Genomic DNA, 22689 nt, shown 5'->3' with positions numbered 1-22689 from the left:
CTATCATATTCTTTGACAATCATGGAATAATGAATTGATTCATGATCCATTCACAAAGTATGCACAAGTTTGCCACCAAGAGCTCCAAGCAGAGAAATAGATATATTACTCTCTTACAGAAACTTGGCACCACCGATCTCCATAGACGAGATTCAAGAGCTTCCAAGCTTTTCCTTGCCTACCAATCAGCGGAGGATTGACTCACAGGCAAATTTACTATAGCTGATCCATGGAATTTTGTATAACTTATTTATGTAATGCTTGACCTGATGAAAAGGAGTAGGGAGAAAAAGAAACACCAAAGAAAGCACACTCAAGACCCGTCTCAGTGGGCCTTCGTCGGCGAAGCACACTCAAGACAACGTACGGTACCTCTGCGTGATAAGCGTGACCTCACTCAGAGAGACAGAGAGAAAGAGAGAACGCAGCAAAGAATACCATCCATTCATCCGCATAGAAATACGCTACTGCTAGACTCCGATGATATGTCAAAAAGATGGCATGAAATACGATACTTAGGCATCGTAAAGGATTCAAGCTTTACGAGACATCATGAGACATGATCAGTACAAGAATGAGGAATTTATCCTGAACCCGCTAAACGTTTAAATCTTTAAAAACCGTCTGACCTGAACGGCTATACTGTTTAGCTAACTCCAGAGAGTATCTATCTATCTTCCCTGTATATATGAACAAATTCAAATATTGTATTCTCAAAGACTGAAAATTGTGGTCACAAAAGTGAACGGTAATAAGCAGGGTAATCAAAAAGATCTTTACAAATAGTGAACTTATTTATATAGAACACACAAATAGGAAAAAAAAATCATTATATCGGAAGTCAGATGAAACAAACTCTACTAAGGACGGTGTTACAGATTTATAGGTGGTTACTAAATTTCCTTCCTAATCTAATGAAAGCAGCCAAAGTTTTAAATCATATTAAATCAGATCATATGCCAGGCCTCCCCGTGAGCTCAGTATGGGTCCGCGCCTCAAAACAGGTCTCGAGGATAAATACTCTCGAGGCTGCAGCAAGTTGCCAAGTTACGTGAGGTATATAGTGCAAAAACAGGTGGCCCTCATTTACATGCACCCTGACCAACATAAATTCTAACACTAATGATGTGTTATTCAGAAAAAAAAAAAAACTTAGGAATATAGGGACACATGTGAAGAAATGATAGTGGGGTAGAAAATCTTACAGTGGATGGATCTAACCCTGATGTTGTGTTATTTGTGTATGTATCAGCATGCCGCCCCGCGGTGCACGTGTGGCACCTCGCCGCCTGATCGAGACTATCGGGAGTGATCCAGCCACTTCTAATCCGACTGAGAGAGTCCAGGAGGACGAGACTGATCAGACAGTACTGGATGGACCAGATCATGGCCAGGAGAGCAGGATAAGAGGACCGACCCAGGTGGTGGAGCTGATCAGAGAGGTTGTTGGGTTAGTTCGGCAGCAGAGGGGACCACAGCAGCTATTTCCCTCTGCTAGTTCTTCAGATCAGGGGAGGAGTATAGCAGAGTTCAGGAAGTTGGCTCCTCCGGCCTTCAAGGGAACTACCGATCCCCAAGAGGTCGAATGTTGGATAGATGAGATGGAGAAGGCCTTCAGGGCCATGGGTTGTACTGAGGAGGAAAAGATCAGATTTGCCACCTATATGCTTCAGGACCGGGCTCATCATTGGTGGGAGTCTGTGGAGAGGACCATAATGCAGGATGCAGGATCTGTGACCTGGCCGGGATTCCGCATGGCCTTCTACTCCAAATATTTCCCTTCCAGTCGTATCAGGGAGCTGGAGAGGGAGTTTCTGAGCCTCTCTCAGGGGAGTATGACTGTGGAGGACTATGAGGCTGAGTTTGATCGGTTGTCCCGTTTTGCACCATCACTTGTCCAAGACCCTAAATCTAAGATGAGTAGATTTGAGGAAGGACTGAGGCCTCGCCTGCATCAGGGTTTAGCTGCTGTTCACTCGACTGATTATGATGACCTAGTTGACAGAGCTAAAAATATGGAGATCATCTGGAAGGAGACACAGGATGCTCATAAAGGGAAGTCGAAGAGGACCAGGGACTTTGATTCTGACGGTGAGCGGCATCTGCGCCGACCTATGCAGTTCCGTCCAGGAGCAGGGCAGCGAGTTCCACATGGGAGGACTGCACCGGATCACAGGGGGATATCAGGAGTGTGCTTCAGGTGTGGCCAGACTGGACATAGAGCTGTTGAGTGTCTTCAGACACGGCCTGGTATTGGGGCATGTTTCAGGTGTGGTCAGCAGGGCCACCGGATAGCTGAGTGCCCTCAGACTCAGACTGTTTCTGGAGTTTGTTTCGGGTGTGGTCAGCCGGGTCACAGGATTTCCAGTTGTCCTCGTACTAGATCTGCGCAGAGGCCACCGAGTTCTGTAGCTCCTCAACGACAGACTTCCTTCACTCCAGTACAGGCTACCCAGTCAGCTGTCCCCAGGCAGCAAAGGGGAGGAGGATCTCGTACCCAGGGACGAGTTTATGCGCTGACTCAGCAGGATGCTCAGGCATCCAACACAGTAGTGACAGGTACACTGTTGGTATCTTCCACTTATGCTTATGTGTTATTTGATTCTGGTGCTACGCATTCTTTTATCTCATCTTCATATGTGCATAAGTGCGATTTACACTACTCTTCATTAGAGAGGGAATTATGCATTAGTACTCCAGCTGGGGGTACAATGACAGTTAGTCAGATCTGCATTTCCTGTCCAGTACTAGTTGAGGGTAGAGATTTGAGAGCTAATTTGATTGTTATGAATCTGCATGATTTTGATGTAATCTTGGGTATGGATTGGTTGGCTGCATACCACGCTACCATAGACTGTTTTCTGAAGAGGGTGACCTTTCGGATCCCGGGTATTGATGAATTCAGTTTTATGGGTGATGACTGGGGTGTCTCTTCTCAGGTAGTGTCTGCTATACAGGGCATAAGATCTCTTAGAAAGGAGTTTCCCATCTTTATGGCCGCAATTGCAGATTCTGAACAGTCTGAACAGAGAATTGAGGATATACCAGTAGTCAGTGAGTACCCTGATATCTTTCCTGATGATCTGCCTGGTTTACCTCCTGATAGAGATGTCGAGTTTGCTATTGATATAATCCCTGGTACTGCACCTTTGTCTAAAGCTCCTTATAGAATGACCCCTGCTGAACTAAAGGAGCTGAAGGACCAATTACAGGAGCTACTGGATCTGGGTTTCATTCGACCTAGTGTCTCTCCTTGGGGTGCCCCAGTATTATTTGTGAGAAAGAAAGATGGTAGTATTAGACTGTGTATTGATTATCGGGAAATCAATAAGGTGACTATTAAGAATAGGTACCCTCTACCCCGGATCGATGATTTATTTGACCAACTTCAGGGTGCTCAGGTATTTTCCAAAATTGATCTTCGATCTGGATATCATCAGCTGAGAATAAAGGAGTCTGACATAGCCAAGACTGCTTTCCGTACCGGGTATGGACATTATAAGTTCCTTGTGATGCCTTTTGGTTTGACTAATGCACCAGCAACATTTATGGACCTGATGAACAGAGTGTTTAAGCCTTTTCTGGATAAATTTGTGATAGTATTTATTGATGATATTCTGATATATTCAAGGAGTCAGGCAGAGCATGAGCACCACTTGAAGATTGTTTTGGAGACTCTGAGGCAGAATCAGTTGTATGGTAAATTAAAGAAATGTGAATTTTGGTTGGACAGGATGATATTTTTGGGGCATGTTATCTCTAAGGAAGGAATTATGGTTGACCCAAAGAAGATTGAAGCTGTGGTTGATTGGAGCAGACCGAGTAATTTGTCTGAGATTCGCAGCTTCCTTGGACTAGCCAGTTATTACAGAAGGTTTGTGGAGGGCTTCTCTAGTATTGCCGGACCCCTGACTCGACTCACTCGCAAAGGAGTGAAGTTTGAATGGTCGGATCAGTGTGAGAAGAGCTTCAAGGAATTGAAACATCGTCTAGTATCAGCACCTATTCTGACCCTACCAGTTACCGGTACTGATTTTACCATTTACAGTGATGCTTCCAAGAAGGGTTTGGGTTGTGTGTTAATGCAAAATGAAAAGGTTATTGCTTATGCCTCCCGACAACTTAAGCCCTATGAAGAGAATTATCCCACTCATGATCTTGAGCTTGCAGCTGTGGTTTTTGCCTTAAAGATCTGGAGACATTATCTTTATGGAGAGACTTGCCAGGTATTCACTGATCATAAAAGTCTGAAATATCTTTTCACTCAGAAGGAGCTGAACATGAGACAGAGAAGGTGGCTGGAATTACTGAAGGATTATGATTTATCTATACATTATCACCCTGGGAAGGCAAATGTGGTAGCAGATGCTCTAAGTAGAAAATCTTCAGGAAATGTTGCAGCCTTGATTACTACTCAGAGAAATATCCTGGAGGATCTGAGGAGGGCAGAAATAGAGATATATCTGCAGGATGCTACCCTGAAGTTGGCAAACTTGCGAGTCCAGCCTACACTCATTGACAGAATTAAGGCAGCGTAAGTGGATGACTCTCGGCTCCAGAAGATCAAGAAAGATGTTGAGTCTGGATCTCGGCCTGATTTCCATATACATGAGGATGGCTCATTGAGGTTCATTGGCAGAGTTTGTGTTCCAGATGATCTTAGTCTGAAGAAGGAAATTATGGAGGAGGCTCACAGTACGGGATATACAGTGCATCCTGGTAGTACAAAAATGTATAGGGAGATTGCCCAGTTTGTATCTCAATGCTTAACTCGTCAGCAAGTTAAGATTGAGCATCAGAGACCAGCTGGTATGCTTCAGCCTCTTCCGATCCCAGAGTGGAAGTGGGAACATATCACTATGGATTTTGTGTCAGGGTTACCTCGTACCCTCAGAGGTAATGATTCAGTCTGGGTGATTGTAGACAGATTGACCAAATCAGCACATTTCCTAGCATTTAAGACTGGGATGACACTAGAGAGATTTGCAGAGTTGTACATTGAGCAGATCGTACGGCTGCATGGAGTTCCAGTATCTATAGTGTCTGACAGAGACTCCCGATTTGTGGCTCATTTCTGGGGCAGTTTGCACAAAGCTTTGGGAACCACTCTTAGCTTCAGTACAGCTTTTCATCCACAGACAGATGGGTAGTCCGAGAGGACCATTCAGATTCTAGAAGATATGCTGAGAGCCTGTTCTATTGATATGAAGGGTTCTTGGGATCATCATTTGTCGTTGGTAGAGTTTGCTTATAACAATAGCTACCAGGCAAGTATTCAGATGGCTCCTTATGAGGCGTTGTATGGTAGGAAGTGTAGATCACCTATCTGTTGGGATGATGTGGGGGAGAGGAAAATTCTGGGTCCAGAGATTATTCAGCAGACAGTGGAGAAGGTTCAGCTAATCAGAGAGCGACTTCGGGCAGCTCAAAGCAGACAGAAGAGTTATGCTGATATCAGGAGGCGGGATCTGGAATTCCAAATCGGAGATCATGTTTTTCTCAGAGTGTCCCCTTCTAAAGGGGTAATGCAATTTGGAGTTCGAGGTAAGCTCAGCCCGAGATATGTGGGACCATTCGAGATTCTCGAGAGAGTTGGAGCTGTTGCTTATAAGCTGGCACTTCCACCTGCCTTATCGGGGGTTCATTCTGTTTTTCATGTCTCTATGTTGAGGAGGTATATTGCTGATCCCAGTCATGTGATTGAAGTGGCACCTTTGCAGCTCCGCGCAGATCTTTCTTATGTTGAGCAGCCTATCCGTATAGTGGATAGGAAGGACCAAGTTTTGAGGAGGCGCACGATTCCTTATGTAAAGGTGCAGTGGAGCAACCACAGTGAGAGAGAAGCTACTTGGGAGCTGGAGGAGGAGATGAGAGAGAAGTTTCTTGTCTTGTTCTCGGATTGAGGTATGTTTTAATTTCGAGGACGAAATTTCTTTTTAGTTGGTTAGAGTGTGAAGATCCGAATTTGGGCCCGTCCTAGGGCCCAACGAACTGAAGTCGGCAAGGAGTGCCGACTTCAGTTGGTTCACCGTGGTCACCCCCACGATGACCACGCCGGCCGAACGGCCAGCGAATCCCCCGCAAGCCCCCTCTCTTCCCCTCTCTCCCTCTCTCTCTCTCTCTCTCCCTTTCTCTTTTCTCTGAGAGCCCATCCCTTCCTCTTCTTTTTCCCCTCTTTTGAGAAGATCGCCGGAGCCCCGTCGTCGCCGGAGCCGCCATCGCCGCCGGGGAACCACTCGTCGACGACCGGAGGTGAGCAAGACAACATAGACCTATTTTTTTTGGATTTAAGATGAGAGAAACGATGGGAATCAGTGGGTTTTACTTCCCCTGTTTCGGGAAAGTTCCTTTTTGGGAGATTCGGCCGGCCGACGGCGGCCGGCCGGGGTCAATCCGGCCGAAACGGGTTCGGCCGGAGGTGGGTGAACGGGGGCCGGGCTTCCAGCCCCGGTCTCCCTCTCTTTCCTCCCTTTCTTCCTCTCTCTCTCTCCTTCTTGTGTTCTTCTTCCCTTCCGTCGCCGTGACAGTGGAGTGGCCGGCGGCGGCTGACTGAGCGCCACCGCCGAGGGCCACGGTCGACCGCCGAGGGCCGACCGGAACCACCAGCCACCCTCCTCTCTTCTTCTCCTTCTTCTTCTTCTTCTTCTTCTTCTCTTCTTCTTTCTTCTTCTTCTTTATTCGGCCTGAGTTTTTCCTTGCTTTGAAATCCGTGCCTTAAGGGTGAACCAGACTTTGAACCGGGTTTAAATTGTGAACCGATTCCACCTATTCCATGAATGGGTTTTGTTATGGTCTGATCGGACCTGGTTTGGGTTGGGCTAGGGACCTGTTTTTGGGCTGAGTTGGGCCTGATTGGATCTGTGGGCTGGTTTGGGTTGGGCCCGAAATCTGATCTGGACCTGTTATCCGGTTTGGTTCAATTGGGCCTAATCTGTTTTGGGCCACAATTGACTTGGGTTTAAAGAATTCTGATTTTAGGGTCTATGTTTGATCTTAGGGGCCCATTCTTGGATCTATGAACTTAGGAGTTTAAGGGTTTGAAAATTATTTAAATTATGTTTCTTAGTTAATTAAATAATTAATGTTTATGTTTTAATCAGGGGTTCGTGATATCTGTGGCAGGGATTTTTGAGCGAACCCAGGTAGGTGACCTATTGCTTTAAAGTAGAATTTTAATATGTATCTTGCATATGTTGATTTATTGATTTATTATTGGCAATATGTGTTAGAATTAGAATTAAATATTTAATTTCATAAATTGTTATGTGCTTTACTGTTGGGAGTATGATTATGACTTTGATTTGGAAAGTTGATTTATTGATTTTTAAAATCCGCGTGACTATAGTCTAGGCCCCGCCAATGGGATGATACGTTGGCCCTGTCAACTTGTACTGAGGAACTAGTTCCGACACCGCGACCACCGGTGATAGAATAGTGGCGGCACAGGGGTGCGTTTTGCTCTTCGGAGCGGCTCGGTGGAGCGTGAGTTTGGCACCAGGGGGTGCGGCACAGTGGTGCGTTGGCTCAGTGGAGCGGCTCTTCGGAGAGTTGTATTAGCACTTCGGTGTAACCATGCCACTGGGTGATGTGGCCGTAGTCATGCGGTTGAGTTATTTTGAATCTTGGATTGGATTTACGGATTATCGTGTGGATTTTTGGATTTATGAGTTTTAGTTGCTTTTCATATGTATCATGACATGTTATATGATGACTTTACTGCATGATGTTGCCTACTGAGCTGTTAGCTCACTCCTACTATTTACATTTTTTTTTCAGGTGATGACATGTGATTATGGGGATTACGGGATGGAGTGTTCATGATGTAGTTAGCTAGTAGATATGGACTTTCTTTTGACTTATGTATATATATAGACATTTGATATAAAAACTGGAATTTATCTTTAATTAGTTATTGATGTTGAATCTGAATTATCTGCCTTGCGTGCCTGTGAGGTCCGCCCTGCAGGTGCGCGGCGTCTGCTCGCGCCCCGGGCCCCGGGTTCGGGGCGTGACATAAATACCTTCTGTTTTTCCCACTGAAGGCTTAATTTAGCACAGCTGCCAGCCTGCCACAGCAACAAGACTGGAAGAAAGGAAGGGATAAAGGTTCAGATATCAAAATCCCCACGCAAACCAAAAAGAACAAATAAGTGTTCTTTTCTTTCCTTTTGCCTACTGCATTTCATAACCGAGGCCTTCCTAGTCCTCCATAGGATCAAGAATGAGTGATACAGATAAAGTCACTTCATTCTTACAAATAATAGCGGGGGCAATACCAAACCTTAACATAGGAAGGGAGGAAAATGATATCAATGATCTCCCGCTCTTTGCATAGCGAACCCATCGCATACTTCTGGGTCCAGCTACTTGCAGTGGTCTCATACTTGGTCCTATCTGTCTCTATGGAACCAACTGATCATCTGGGTTTGGGTCTGTCAACAGAGAACATATTGAAAGCAGCACCTGAAAGTAGAAAATATAAATTAATAACCAAATCAACATTCATAACATCATGAGATTAATTCTATTGGAATGTCATTCTAAAAGAGAAGCCAATACACTCCTCTGCAATCTAGTAAGGCCATGTTTGGACGCTGGAAGATCTTGTCACTCTGGCAGATCACTTCTCCTGAAATATGGTGAAAGCTGGACAGTGGAAAGAGACTGGGGCAGTTGGAGGAGCAACTGACCCCTAATCACCTTGGAGAAGATATATGTTATCCCAAAACTAGAATTAATTGCTCGTCTGGCTGCCCGATCTCTCTCAACCACTCCTGGCTTCCACCATATTTTCCGAGGAGAGGCTGGATGATCTTCTTGGATGCCATTGATACGAAGATCCAAAATAATAATAAAAAAAGAAGCTTGGAGCATAATACACACCGTATTGTAGCCATGCTACTCGATATAAATTAGTAGTCATCCATGAACACTGGTTGAGATCAGATATGCATTGGCTAGTTTTAGTTTTTTTTTAATATAAATCATCATGTGTACAGGGTGGGGGAAGGCATAGACCCCTACCAGCTCATTACGTGCAGAGAGAGACAGAGAGATACGAAGGAAAAATGTAAGGAATGAAACAAGAGAAGAGAGTCAGCAGGATGCCAGAGGGAAATCTTACACTTGGAAAATCTAGGAGTTACTGTCATACCATTCAAATCCTTCGAAAATCTAGCGGCACAAGGATTTTATGAGAGCATTCTTATTCAGATGAACCTATAGTCTTTCGCTGGATATAAAACAAGGGAAAGTATGTAAGAAAAAAAATCAAAAACATCAGAAATGGTCAATGCTGGACTCCATTGCTCCTTCAATATGTTGAGGCAAATGCTTCCATTGCTGTTAATATTTGGATGCAAGACCTGTGTCCTGAATGCTACCTGCACAATCCACATAAGTTAGACTCAAAGAATCGCAGTGCAATTTTTTTAACACTTAGTTCACAACCATGATATATATCAGATCACATTAAGCTGTTCAACAGTTATCAAACTTGCCTGAGTAAAATATCAAATTTGAAAGCACATGATAACACAAGCTATCCACTAAATTACAGAAAGGATGTAAGGTATTGTTGCTTAGATATATTTTTCAGGCTCTTTTATTTTTCTTATCTTTGTTATTAAATTTGGGCACTGAGAATATAGAGTATTCTGGGGAAAGGCTGTAGTTAGCTCATACTGAAGGTTGAGAATGCATATTACTCAAAGGGTCATCATCATCTTATCAAATAATATATTTGTAGCACTAAATTAAAATAGCCGAATAGCTTGGATTTGGTTATTAAAGAGATAAGAAATTATGTGCCCGAAAAAGATTCCTATTTCATTTCTAACCCATCATTTATAAATCCTCTCACTGTGCAATTTGAGATATCATTCTTGAGATAAACCCATTCCTTGCACAAACAGCCCGTGAAAGCATCAAAGAGAATGTTTACTGTTTACAAAGTGGATCTCAATTTGCCAAATGTTGAAGCTGACCAAAGAGCATCCTCGAGGACATAATTCCAAACCAGTTAAATACTTGTGTCAGTGTTCATGTCTTCCATAATCATGTTAAGATAATTGTCTCTTGACCACTTTAACACCATAACTGGCAACATATAGAATTCCCATATCTAACTTCCTGCTTTAATGATGTGTTTGTTCAATGGAAGGACTGACATTTTCCGGACTTGTATACTGTCATCTGCAGCTTCCTAATGTTTTTTTTTTTTTTTCTCAATCTAAAAGCATACAACAATCTAAATATACACATGCAACTGCTCTACAAGGAATCACAAATAGGCAAAATGCAACCATAGCTGCCATGGTTATTGTCTTGGCTATATTAAAAGCAATTACATATGCCCCTCAACTTGTAAGGAAGAAATTAAGTAATGGTGAAATGAGCAAAATCATAAAAATGTCCACATAAGGTGGAACGGTAGTTAAGATGCATGCCCATCAGTTAATCCTGTCCAGCCCAATAACATTGGTTTGAAGAGAGGCATATTAGCTAGAACATAAATTGAGCTAGATTGCAAAGGATTACTTTAATGGCAACTATGTCTGGCAAGGTGGCAATGCCTCACAAGGATCCCATTTACATGCTCCATTCTTGGAGGTATGAGCATATGAGCATGGGTTGGGGCAGTGTAAAATTGTGCCCTCAGTGTGACAGTGAAGGAGAAACAGCTAAAAAACAGATCACGATAGCACACATATAGCTCAGGAGACCCGGCTTATAAAAGTCAATAAAGATAAACCAAACAAAGCTGATAACAAAAAGCCGGAAGAAGAAACAATAGCATGTTTAAGACAAAGGCAAATGAATATACGCAGAACAAGCACAAACTTGACTTAGATCAGAATGAATCACAAGTCCAAACAAGCAGACAAGAGGTATGGTTCAAGGTGACTAAAGTGATCTGAAAGACTGCAACGAACCAGGAAGGATCATTAACCTTAGAGGGATGCATTTAGTTATACAATTAGCATGAAAGAATTCATTTCCAAAGGGCCCCAATGTGAAAGGACAGATCAAGGAAGAGGAACCTGCTACAGCTACAACACTAGAATGCAAATTAGCACCTTAAAAATAATTATGGAACATCAAATGTAACGAATTTAATGCAAAGGAGGATCTGAAGGGGAGCCAAGTCTGCAGGTAATCTGCTGATATGCAAATTAGAGATGATGCTAGAATACATGCAATGGCGAAGTGACCAACTTGGCACCACCCACCAAAATCTCTATTGCTTGGCTAGAAAGAACAGATAATCTCCTCATGCCTTCCTTTGAGGTTACTATTTGCATCTTTCAAACTGAATGCTAAAACATGGCAAGGGTGTAGCATTGAAGCTTGATATCATAGAAGATACTGAAACCATGTCCTCATAAAAACTAATGATCATCTTGACTGGTGATGTACAAGTTGTTCTAGCTAATATTACATCACTTGCTATTTCAATTAATGACATCATGACTTGCATTAAAACTTTTGCCTTTGCAAATCTTGTTAACAGCTTTCCCACTGCCCATTGAAAGATAAGATGGTGAGAGACATAATAACAAAACTCCTTTGTAAATCTCTCTCCATCATCTGTTCCCAAATTCCCAGTGCGATGATTGACCAGATAGTCATTAATGGCCTGATCATATGAAGCTTCCTCCATCAACAAATGGTATCCTCATGGATAGCAAGTTTTGTAATGATTGTATCAAAATCAAAGAAGTATTTAAGACTAAATGAGTGAACAAAATGTAAACTACAAAAGGTCCACTAATATTTGGCACATGCATCCCTTGAAACTATAGAACAACCTAACCACAATATACAAAACCCATAAAAACAAGAATCAATGGAAGTACTTTGTCATTCTAGTGTCACGAGAAAGAATCAATTTAACTAATTTTGATTACATTACTGAAAAGTGAAGGAGAAACTTGAGGGGTGGAAGCAAGGTTCACAATTTCAATACTAGGCACCATACCGGTACTTGACCAGTATGGTGTGGCACCAAATCGGACCGACACTTCGTACACAAATGCATATTGGTCCGGTACCAAAACATTATTTTTTGACTTTTTTTTCAAAGTTTTATTTTTGAGAATTATTTTAAGATTTATGGATGTTTAAAAGTACAGTAGTGTACTCAGAGTAAGTCTTGGTGACTATTCGAAGTACCCAAATAAGGTTTATGAATGTTCAAAGTACTTTTATATGATAACACTATTTGTTTAGTTTTTGTTCGACTTATGGTATGAAAACATTTATCTTATTGGGAACATTTGTTCATGCATATTCGCCTAGAATCATATTGAGTGATTCAAAATATATTATTTATTATTCCAGGAATTATTCCACTGATGGTTGCAATCTTTAATAATTTGAAGTATTAAGCAAATTTTTCAAATAGGCTTACTGCCTCCACCCATAACTATGTTAGTGACCCCAACAACCCCCATAACTATGTTAGCGACCCCAACAAACATAGCGACAAGTTTTCAAATAGGCTTACTGCCTCCACCCCACCCAATAAAGTTTCTAGGTAATTCAACCTACGCAATAAAAAACATTATAGATTACACACATTTTCTTTAACCCACTAATGGTGCTCTTCCTCTACTTCATGAGAAGTAGCCACATTAATCCACAAGATCACTACTGAGATAAGCAGTTATAATTCCTTGAATCTTCACCTATCCCAGAAGTGCTTGGATTCCCAAAGAAACATCAATTTTAAACTTGAGTCCCCAAAAGGGAGGCAGTGAACAATTGTTTTGTAACATTTAATACCGCTTGAATATCTCCAATGACGAACTGAATCTGGTCCTGACACACAAGATCAAAGAGAGGGCAGTTACAATATGTTAACACTCTGACCATTCCAAGAGTGCTTGATTCCAAAAGAACATCGACTTTTATTTCAGGCCTCTAAAAGGAAGAGGGACAACAATTGTTTGATGACACTCAACACTGCTTGAACTCCTACAATGCGCTAAAACTGGTTGATGCCAAACTCAAAGGCTTAGCTTCCTAAAAGGATATTATGAACTAATATGCGATATCTGTCTTTAGTTTCCTTGTATCAAAAAGATCAAAGCAATTGCAATAAGCACCCCTCAATTCTCTCCATCTAAAACCCTTAAGGGCTCATTTGGTTCGCGGGAAAAGAAAAGGGGAAAGTGTGGTCAACAGAAAAGCAATGAGATGCCTCTTGTTTGGTTGGAGTTTTCAAAAGAGAGAGATGGGAAAGTTGCATTCCCATGGGAATATGATTTCCACATTTCATGGGAAAATCTTTTCCATGAGAAACATGGGAAAGTTACTTTCCCATGAGGCGGGAATCACTCCATTTTTATTTTTTTCCAAAAAGGCCCTTCAGCATTAAAGAAGCATTAAAGAGGCATTAAAGACCTAATTTTTATTAAGGGCATAATAGGAATTATACATAACTTTTCCAGAAATGTGGATGGCCAACCAAACATAAGCACTTTGAAAATTTGTCACTTTTCCATGGTCAACCAAACATGCTAAAAGTACTTTCCCAGACATCCTCTTCCTAGGAATTTATTTCCCAGGAATCATATTCCTAGGAGGAAAAATGCTTCCCGCGGACCAAACGAGCCCTAAGATTGCCAAAAGAATGAAAAATCAAGAATCCCTTCCAATACTCCCAAGTTACACCCTTGCCATTAAGCAACAACAAAGGGCTCACAGAAGCATGTCCATAAACCCATAAACTCAACAAAATAGGCCAACATGCTTCACATTGCTTTATTTTATCAATCACATTAACGAATTAGCAAAAAAATTTCAAATCTGCTTCTGTAATAGGTGCCCCTTTGAAACCCTAGGGCAATGGTATTTATCATCATGCTCCTATAAACACTTTTGACCTCCAGGGACTTTCCATATACAACATTAGGTCAATTACAAAAGAAAAACCTAAATAATATTTCCCATCCAATTCATCCACCTATTAAAATGAAGTTAAAGAACTGGTGTTCATCTATAAGCAAACAAGTATACAATACCACATTCCTTTGCCAAATAAACCGCAATTAAAGATCATTTAAAACTATAGCATTTCACAATGCTCGAAATCATATATTTTATTGAGTACAAACTTTTGTCGGTAAAGAGGAATCAAATGCTTCAAGTGGAGTCTTTCTTAACATATCAATAACATCAATCTGTTGGGAAGGCAGATTCACATCTCCTACAACCTACCAAGAATGCATAGTAATATCTAATTGTCATATTAATACAAGGGATGTCAAAACACAACTCAAAGGTTGAACTTCGTCCACTGGCACGTTATGTGGCTATCAGAAGACACTATGCTGAGCCTGAATTAAGAATTTTATTCTAGTATTCACTGATTTGTAGCATATCATAAAAATCCTGCTCAACAGAAAAAGCAACACATCTCAATTGAAGAGTAACTTATGTCAATGAAAACCAAAATTATGAACCTAACAATACAAATTTTCACCTTCTGCTACAATTTAACTAGAAATGACTAGTTTGGCTGATTTTGCCACTTAGCTTATGAACATCTTTTGTTATCAGATTAAATTTAATCGCTAAATTAATAAATTCGGCAAAGTTGTTAATAAATGTTTATATGACGTTGCCTCAAGATTAATTTGTTATTACTGTGATTTGCATGCCTAACACCAAAAAATAGTCAAACTTATTTTTTGCACAACTAGCACCACATGGTGGTGGGACGGAGTATGTAGAGGTAGGAAGCAGTTAATAATAACAGTAAACAAGGATTCCTGGGAAACATTTTTTATTAAATATTATTGAACTTATACAGCATATTCACAGATAATTGAATGGTAACCTTTCAATGAGATTATTACTACCTAACTTAAATTTGGTCTAACTAATGAAGAACATAAGGTTAGTTGACTCATGTAGTTTATTATAGAGCACTAAAAAGCTTAGAAACATCCAAGAGCAAAAGCAACAAAATGATTGTGTTTCCCAAAGTGATGTGGCACCCAAGATTCACAATTCCCATATGCATAGTCATGTTGCATAACTTAACCTATCATGCCGTCACAATTAAATAAAGCTCTAACTAACAGCAGTGGAGAACCAATACTTAACATTAGATGCCTTTAGATGACTTAATTTTTCAATCTTCATGTATCTTTATATGAAATAAGATATAGGATATATGAAAAATATAAAAAACACAGCAACTCTAACAGATGTTGGCAGTGATTCAGGTTTCATCTCGGCTGAGATTCTGTTTCTATTGATAGCAGGCACCCACCAATACAGTGCCGTTCTCTAGATCAATATAAGTCAATATATCCCAAGATCTTGGCACATAAAATATGAATATAATCAAGATTTTTAAAACTTGCTTTTACCATTTTATAATCAATGCCTGAACAAGGTAGTTGATCTTGGTGCTACTATATCAGCCAATATTCCGATGTCTTGATTCTGGTATACTGGCAGAGGTGTCAGACTCTTTTTTTCCCCAAATCTTCCAGCATTCCATCTTTGCCAGGATAAACAAGGATATTGGCTCCACTCTGTCTTAGCCGCCCACTGTGATGGTCGTCCTGCCAGAATTTAAAAGCTTAATAACAGCGTATTTAAAGGTTTTGTATGATGCAACCTCACTCAAAAGGAGAATATATGTCTTAATGATAATGGGGAAAAAGAAAATCTTGGCTCATACATATTGCTACTTCATTGCAAGATTGGAACATGCAGCATGCACTACCTTCATTTGAATCGTCAGGCAATTTTTGTAACCATACAATTTCTTCCTAGCCTGAAGGAAGGTGAAGAGATCAAAAAAAGTGAAAGATGAAAGGATTCCACAATGTCTGAAGCATATCAGAATAAATATGGCCAAGAGGTGTTGATGTTATAGAATTACACCTTTTCGAAAAATGGTACGATTAAATATACGCCTGCCAAGAAAAGCATGTTATATCCAAGAAGGCCTAGGATCACATTTGAATTCTGCAATTGGTATTTGGTAAATGCATTAATATCACTCTTGATGGAGAGTATCTTGAAATAACAATAGGTACATCTCATGCACACCAACTATGACACAATAAACAATAGCATAGCTCCAATTACCTTTTTAAAGTTTACACATAACTTGCAGAATTACCCTTGTAATCATACTACATACTGCATGGCTCCTTCAATCCTGAGGGGGAAAAAGTGTACCCTTTGAACAAATTTGATCACAAGATTGACTGCATGAAAAGATAGTGTAATATTAAAAATCATACTACACCCAGAAGAAACAATTTTTCCCAACGGTTGAATTCAATCCCAAGATCGATGGCATGAAAAGATAATTGTGATATCTAATATGACATTAAAACTCGAACTATGCCCAGAAGAAACAGTTTCCCCACCGGTTGAATTTGATGACAAAATTGACTGCATGAAATGATCAAAAAACATTTTTCCCATTGAGCAAATTCAATCACAATATTGACTGCACGTAAAGATAATTTGGCAATAAAGATTGCACCGTGCCCAAAATAAACAATTTTTTTTCACATCAGTCGCATTCAACCACAAGATCAACTTCATGAAAAGATAACTAACATTAAAGATCACGCTATGCCCTCCTTATTCCCTTTCATCTAAGCAAAAAACCTCATTTTCCACATTCAAACCTAAGATCCAAGGATTTCAGAGGTGGATCAAACAAAACTTGGATATCAAGAATCCACATTTAAAATCGTACCAGTCTTTGAAATCGGAGAGAGAGAAAAAGATAGATAGGAAATAGGAGTCAAGACTCGATATATCTGCGCTGCAAGACGTGGGAGGATCTTTCTGGAGATCCTTCAGCTCCTTCAAGATCCCCTTTGAAGCCATGGCCGAAGACTGGAATCCCTCAAAAGTCCTAGATCAATGCAAAGATAGGTGGCAGGAGAACGAAAATATCGACACGAGAAAGATAGAGAGAGATATCCGGGGGAGTTCTTGGACCCTCCTCTCTGAAGCGGCTCGGCGAGAAATCGAAGAAAGAGGCGGGTGAATAGCGGGCGCCGAGTTGTATATGTAGGTGGTGGAGGAAGATAACGGTGACAGGGTTGTTAACGATGTTTTAACAGGAAGGGTTTCTAAACTCACCCCCTCTCCCCTAACTCGGGTAATTAAGACACTCGCAAAATGAATAACAGAAGTTCAAGGAGGATCCCCTTCCTTCCGTATCGGATACCATTTTCTTTCCTTTTTTTTTCTTCTTTCTTTCTTTTCTTTTTTTTCATTTTCTTTCCATAACGGATACCAATACATCCAAAAAAAATTAAAAGATAATAAGTCAGAAAATGCACCCAGCTCTTATCCCCAATTACAGAGTCTTTCTAGAATAGTTAGTCTCATAAAAGGGTACCTAATCTGCTGCCTCATTGGCCTCTCGATACACATGTTTAGCCTGCAAAACCATTCCATTCCTCACCATCTTTAAAATATTTTTAAGGAGCGAATGGTAATCACTTACCCCTCCCATCTTCTGCTGGATCCAATGGCAGGATGGTGCAGGCTGAATCAAACTTTGAGGCCACGCTTAGTTAATGGCTTTCTTTGCTATTGATTTCCTTACTATTTATACTGCCGGTTTAATGACTCCTCCGGAAAAATTATTGCGCACCATCTTGGTGCAAAGGTTTACACCACCAATCATCGATATGCACGGTTGTGGATTCTATTCATCGCATGCTCATCACTGCAATAATTGGTTTCATGTGCAAATTTGACCGCGTATGCAATAATTTTTGACTTTCCAAAGCTAGCTAGATTACTTGGACTCAGCCCATGCATGAAGCCGACTTGGAGTTTGGCTCTCATCAGAAATTATCCACCATTATATATTTTCCATTTAGATATAATATATATATACACACACACATACATACATACATAGATATATATATTTGTTCATCCATAATCACATTGTTACAAAGATGATCTACACACTCCGATCACTTGTGAAGTAAATTGCGACCTCGTTTCTTTATTCATGTTGTGCTAGAATGGGTATCTATGTAAATAATACACACAAATACAAGCAAAGATAAGGACATCCATGCATGCATATGTATGTTATAGTTGAATGAAGGTTGAGCTATTGAATGTGGAATTTGTAAGCTAAATGTCGGTCTGAGAGTTGGACCAGAAATTTGAAGCCCAAGGCATGCCAGTCCCAATGATAGCTGAATTGAGCCCTTCTAAACTACAGCAGATAAAAGTGTTCGAGATGCAGGTCCGACCCTGAGCTTTATCTTTGGTGTTGTAGCAAGTAATTGAAACAGATCTTTGGCTCAAAATCCAAACAAGACCCAACCAACCCACTTGTAATGTAAAACTGACCCAATTGTCATTAAGTTGTGCCAAATAAATAAATGGAACATTATGCAGTACTAGAGTCAAACAGCCGTCCGGCGTGCAAAATTTTTATTAGTCACATTTAGAGGGTTCCTCAAGAATAAATCCAACCAGATCCTTATTTAGATCACAGCTTTTGAAAAATAATACAGTGTCTTATACAAGAAAAAAAATGGCATTCATCAAAGCGAAACCACAAGCTTCCAATAGGCTTCTCACAGAAAATTAGTTATTTTTTTGGACACGAGTTTTCTGTGAATAAACCAAATTGAAACCACATGGAGGTCCCTCTCTTCTTCCCACTGCCAAGGTTCTCGTATCCAATAACTATACAACACCGAAGGCCAGAACTTTCAGACATTTAATTTGGAGTCCTTCCTTGACCGATCAATGTAGATTAATCCTGAAATTTACCAACACAAAACAAGAATCACACCGCAAGGCAGACAATGATAAAATTTATGAAGTTACAAGTTCAGTATTGGCTAAAAATTCAGCTAGGGAGCAGCTTTACTGATGCAGAAAAATGTCCACAAAATCCATGAAAGTTTCAAAACAATCAAATGATTAAACTTAAGAAAAAAATTTAAAAAATAAAGATACTAGAAAATTCTTAATGCATGGTGACGGTGAGAACTACAAACCCTAACGCCACCTCCACCACCAAAAACAGGCAATGCCATTAATTTCCAACCTGCTAGTGTTCCTTAACATGTGGCAAATAGTTCATGAGCAGAATGTATAACTTTGATAGATTATTGAACAATTTTCAATCGGTAGGATCTCCATAGAATAACTGAAACGGAAATGATGAGCAGAAAAGGTTGGTGTGATGTCTTAATTCAATTAATTCGACACCACAAACGCCAATCCCACCGTAAAGAGTGTGTGTTATTCCGATACTCATGCAAGATCACCCATAAGTTGTCTATTCTAAGAACCAATAGTTGTAAATGATATGGAGCCTACCACGCTACCCACCAACACAGATGGCATTTCAATAGGAGCTCCATATGGATGAGATCACATCCCCTCTCGAGATACTTACAACGAGACAAATACATTAGAAAAGCCTCCGTATGGTCAATAGAAGCTTATCCATTCCGTATCTATTAAAAGATAACTATCTTTTTGGGAGCGAATGACGGCGGTGAAACAAGACAAGACTAAGAAGAAAATGCTAGAAAGGGCGTCCAAAGATGGACCACAAGTTATTTTAGAAACAATAATTAACATAGCATGATCACTTGGAGCAGAAAGGGTTCGTTATCTTGTGTTGTTATCATGTTTTTCTTTTTTTTTTATTTTTAACTTAGTTCATTTTTAATGACAAGGAAGCTGTTCATCTATTATTGCCACTCCCATGTAGTATGTTGTCAAAGGGAATGTATATGTCCATGTTGGTATAAGTATTCTATCACACACAACGATCATAACTCGAAGAAAAACTATAAAATCAAACAAATATTGAAAACAATTTAATATGCAAAATGGACAGGTAATGACAAAATTTCAAAAGTATTGATAAAAAAATTAGAACAATAGTAAACCAACATGGCCAATTGTATAGTTAAAGAAATTCACCTATGAAGATGGTCAAGGAAAACATTAGAACTTAGATTAAAAAATAAATAAATAAAACAAGGGGAATAACTTACCATCTGAACAGGTTGATGCGGCACTCAGGCGGTGTCTGGCCTCGCTCAACTTGTTTTAAACTCACCGGCTTGCACAGAACCCGGATTGGCAACTTCCCGGTAGTCTTACCGACTACCCGGAACCCTAGCCTCGTCCGGACCTCGACAGCGAACCGGATCTCCTTGCTCCGGAAGCGGGCCTCCAGCCTGGACGCTACCGCGTCGTCCACCATCACCCCCTTCGCGCTTGCGGAGAACCTGACCACCGTTGCGTTCTTCTTCCCCTGCTCGAACCCTGCGATCGCCGCCGTCCCCACCTCCACATCGCCGTCGTTGTCCGCCACAGTCACCCGCCCCACCCCGTTGCCGTACGCGAGCCCGATCTTGCCGTTAGGGTTCGAGGCGAGGATCCGGACGGCGGTGGTGGCGTCTACGAAGGTGCCGTCGGATCTGGCGGCGACGAGGAACCGCGAGGCCTGGACGGACTGGACGCGGTAGGAGGGTAGGCGGGGCTGGAACCAGAGGTAGGCGATGCCGCCGGCGACGGCGAGGAGGAACGCAAGGGCGAGGACGGCGGCGAGGAGCCAGCAACAAAGGCAGCAGCAGGAGAACCGCCGGCGGCGGGGGGCCTTCCCGGGGTGCCGGAAGGTCGGGGGCAGCTGCGACCGCCGTGGCGGGGGCTTCGAGGCCGATACCGGCGGCGCCGCGGGGTCCCGGTAGCCTGGCGGCTTCTGGAGCACCGGTTTCGCCGCCGTCCCTTCCGCCCGGTAGCCTGGCGGCTTCTGGAGCACCGGTTTCGCCGCCGGCCCTTCCGCCCGGTAGCCTGGCGGCTTCTGGAGCACCGGATTCGCCGCCGGCCCTTCCGCCATTCTCTCTCAGAGACCGGACAACTTGAACTGATCTGATTCGCTTCACTATTTTATTTATATATTCTAAATAAATAAATAAATAAATGGTCGCAATTACTGTGAAATTACTACGAGATCCGAAGGAAAGATTCCTGAAATATAAGATGCGAATTTAAAAATTATGTATAACAATTATGCGAAAAAACTAAAAAGAGGATGATTCGATACTTTTAAAAAACTGGAGAAAGAAAACTGGATATAGAAAAATTAGTACAGAGTCCCCTGAAAAGTAGTATACTTATTATCGGATATAAGGTATAAAAGGAACACCAAAAAATTACAGGAAAATGATAAAAAAACGATGTAAAAAGATACAACAGCAGAGAAATCACGAGAAGTAGAAATTCTGGCAGATGAAATGCAATAAAAAATTTACCCTTCAAAAAAGAAATGCGATAAAATTTTCAGGCTTGGTGGAAGGGAAGCAGGAGGAGGGAGGGGGAGGAGAAGACGGCGGTGTGGAGCCCCGCGGGCATCGAAATTCCGGGGACAGCGGACCGGGGAGAGGCGCGGATTTATGAGGCTCGGACGTACGGGGCGCGAGGACGAGATCTGGGAGACGGCGTGTTCCCGCGGAGGATGGTTCAGAGAGAGAAGGAGGGGGGGAGATGGCGGATGTCGGAAAGGGTTGGCTTTAAAATCGCGGCATTCACGCGCACCGTGGTTGGAGGCAACACGTGGCGAGGGTGGATTGGAGGGAGGGCCCACATAGGGACCCAGTATTCTGTCGGGGACCGGTCCAATGATGGGATACAATTTAACCGAACGACGGGAATCTACATCGCGAGCAGTGCCGTAACCTTTGGCTCTGAGGTGCTGGAAATCTAAAAAATGGCTATTATTGAATATCCCAGTGGGATCAACATTTTCTACATGCAATGTCTTACAGCAAGCAATGAAAAGTTTTGTGGGTACATTTATGTTTGTTTTAATTTCATGCAATATCAGGACTTTTGTTTTTAGAATGTCGTAGAGCTCTGGTATTAATTCTTTTTCACTGAAAAAAAATATTCAACACGCTACTTTGAATCTAACTTACCAAATTTGATTCACCAGTCAAAGAGAAAAAATTTATTAGAATCATACCAACAAAATGCAAACATGTTAGGTCATACCATACTATAATTGTTACCACCTATTTTTAATAGTTTCACCTAATTTTGTGGCAGTTGATGTACCTTATATTTTGAGTTTGCTTGTTTTTGATGTGTGGCTGCAATTGGCTGAAAATAATTATTTTTAATAATATATATTTATTTATTTAATAAAAAATATTTTCACTTGCTAAGGATGTGCTCAATAAGGTGACCTTATTACGCTTAGATAAGATTCTCTTTGATGTCTTTGAGAGAGACAATCAACATGGTAACAATATATGTATATTTCAAGAATTAATAATTTACTTGCAGCTAATTTATGATAGTATAATTTCAGAATAGATATATGATTGATGCAAGTGGTCATATATCTATGAAGGACTTAGGAATTGCTTCTATGAGGATGTTTTAGGCCCCCACCTAGATGCATCATTGTCTCTACCTCACCATTTTATAAGGTATTCTTACCCTCCTAAACTTTGAATAAATAATCTGCCCCTCATATTTATATTTTCTCAAACTTAGCACGACATTTCTCTTGCCAGTGTAGGTTTCACGAAGATTCATTTGGATATCTACCATGATCGTAACAATGTAGTCATGGTTGCATAACACAAACTAACTAAATCTATTGAGATCATTATAACATTAGAATGTTTTAAC

The 22689-nt window shown here is 41.1% G+C and overlaps 1 protein-coding gene across 2 annotated transcripts; it reads right to left on the bottom strand.

Moving 5' to 3' along the window:
* Nucleotides 1–761: 761 nt before the first annotated feature.
* On the bottom strand, nt 762–21558 carry LOC103709454 (uncharacterized). 2 transcript variants are annotated; one of them, XM_088709374.1, is made up of 9 exons: nt 20043–21558; nt 16739–18787; nt 16114–16235; nt 15907–15990; nt 15701–15796; nt 15384–15581; nt 9125–9383; nt 8022–8463; nt 762–1113 (listed from the first exon to the last, which is right to left on the bottom strand). In XM_088709374.1, exons 1-2 carry the CDS (start codon nt 20888–20890, stop codon nt 18772–18774), a joined length of 864 nt encoding a protein of 287 aa, XP_088565500.1. In that variant the 5' UTR covers nt 20891–21558; the 3' UTR covers nt 762–1113; nt 8022–8463; nt 9125–9383; nt 15384–15581; nt 15701–15796; nt 15907–15990; nt 16114–16235; nt 16739–18771. The 2 variants fall into 2 exon arrangements, with proteins under 2 accessions (XP_088565500.1, XP_026662297.1); XM_026806496.3 differs by having other exon boundaries at nt 762–1029; nt 8022–9383; nt 16114–18787.
* Between the last annotated feature and the right edge of the window lie 1131 nt (nt 21559–22689).

This window comes from Phoenix dactylifera, chromosome 12 (assembly GCF_051530095.1).
Source record: "Phoenix dactylifera cultivar Ajwa chromosome 12, Ajwa_hap1_PhDact_Kaust_v1.1, whole genome shotgun sequence".
NCBI classification, from domain to species: domain Eukaryota; kingdom Viridiplantae; phylum Streptophyta; class Magnoliopsida; order Arecales; family Arecaceae; genus Phoenix; species Phoenix dactylifera.
This window is presented reverse-complemented; position numbering and strand designations above follow the sequence as displayed.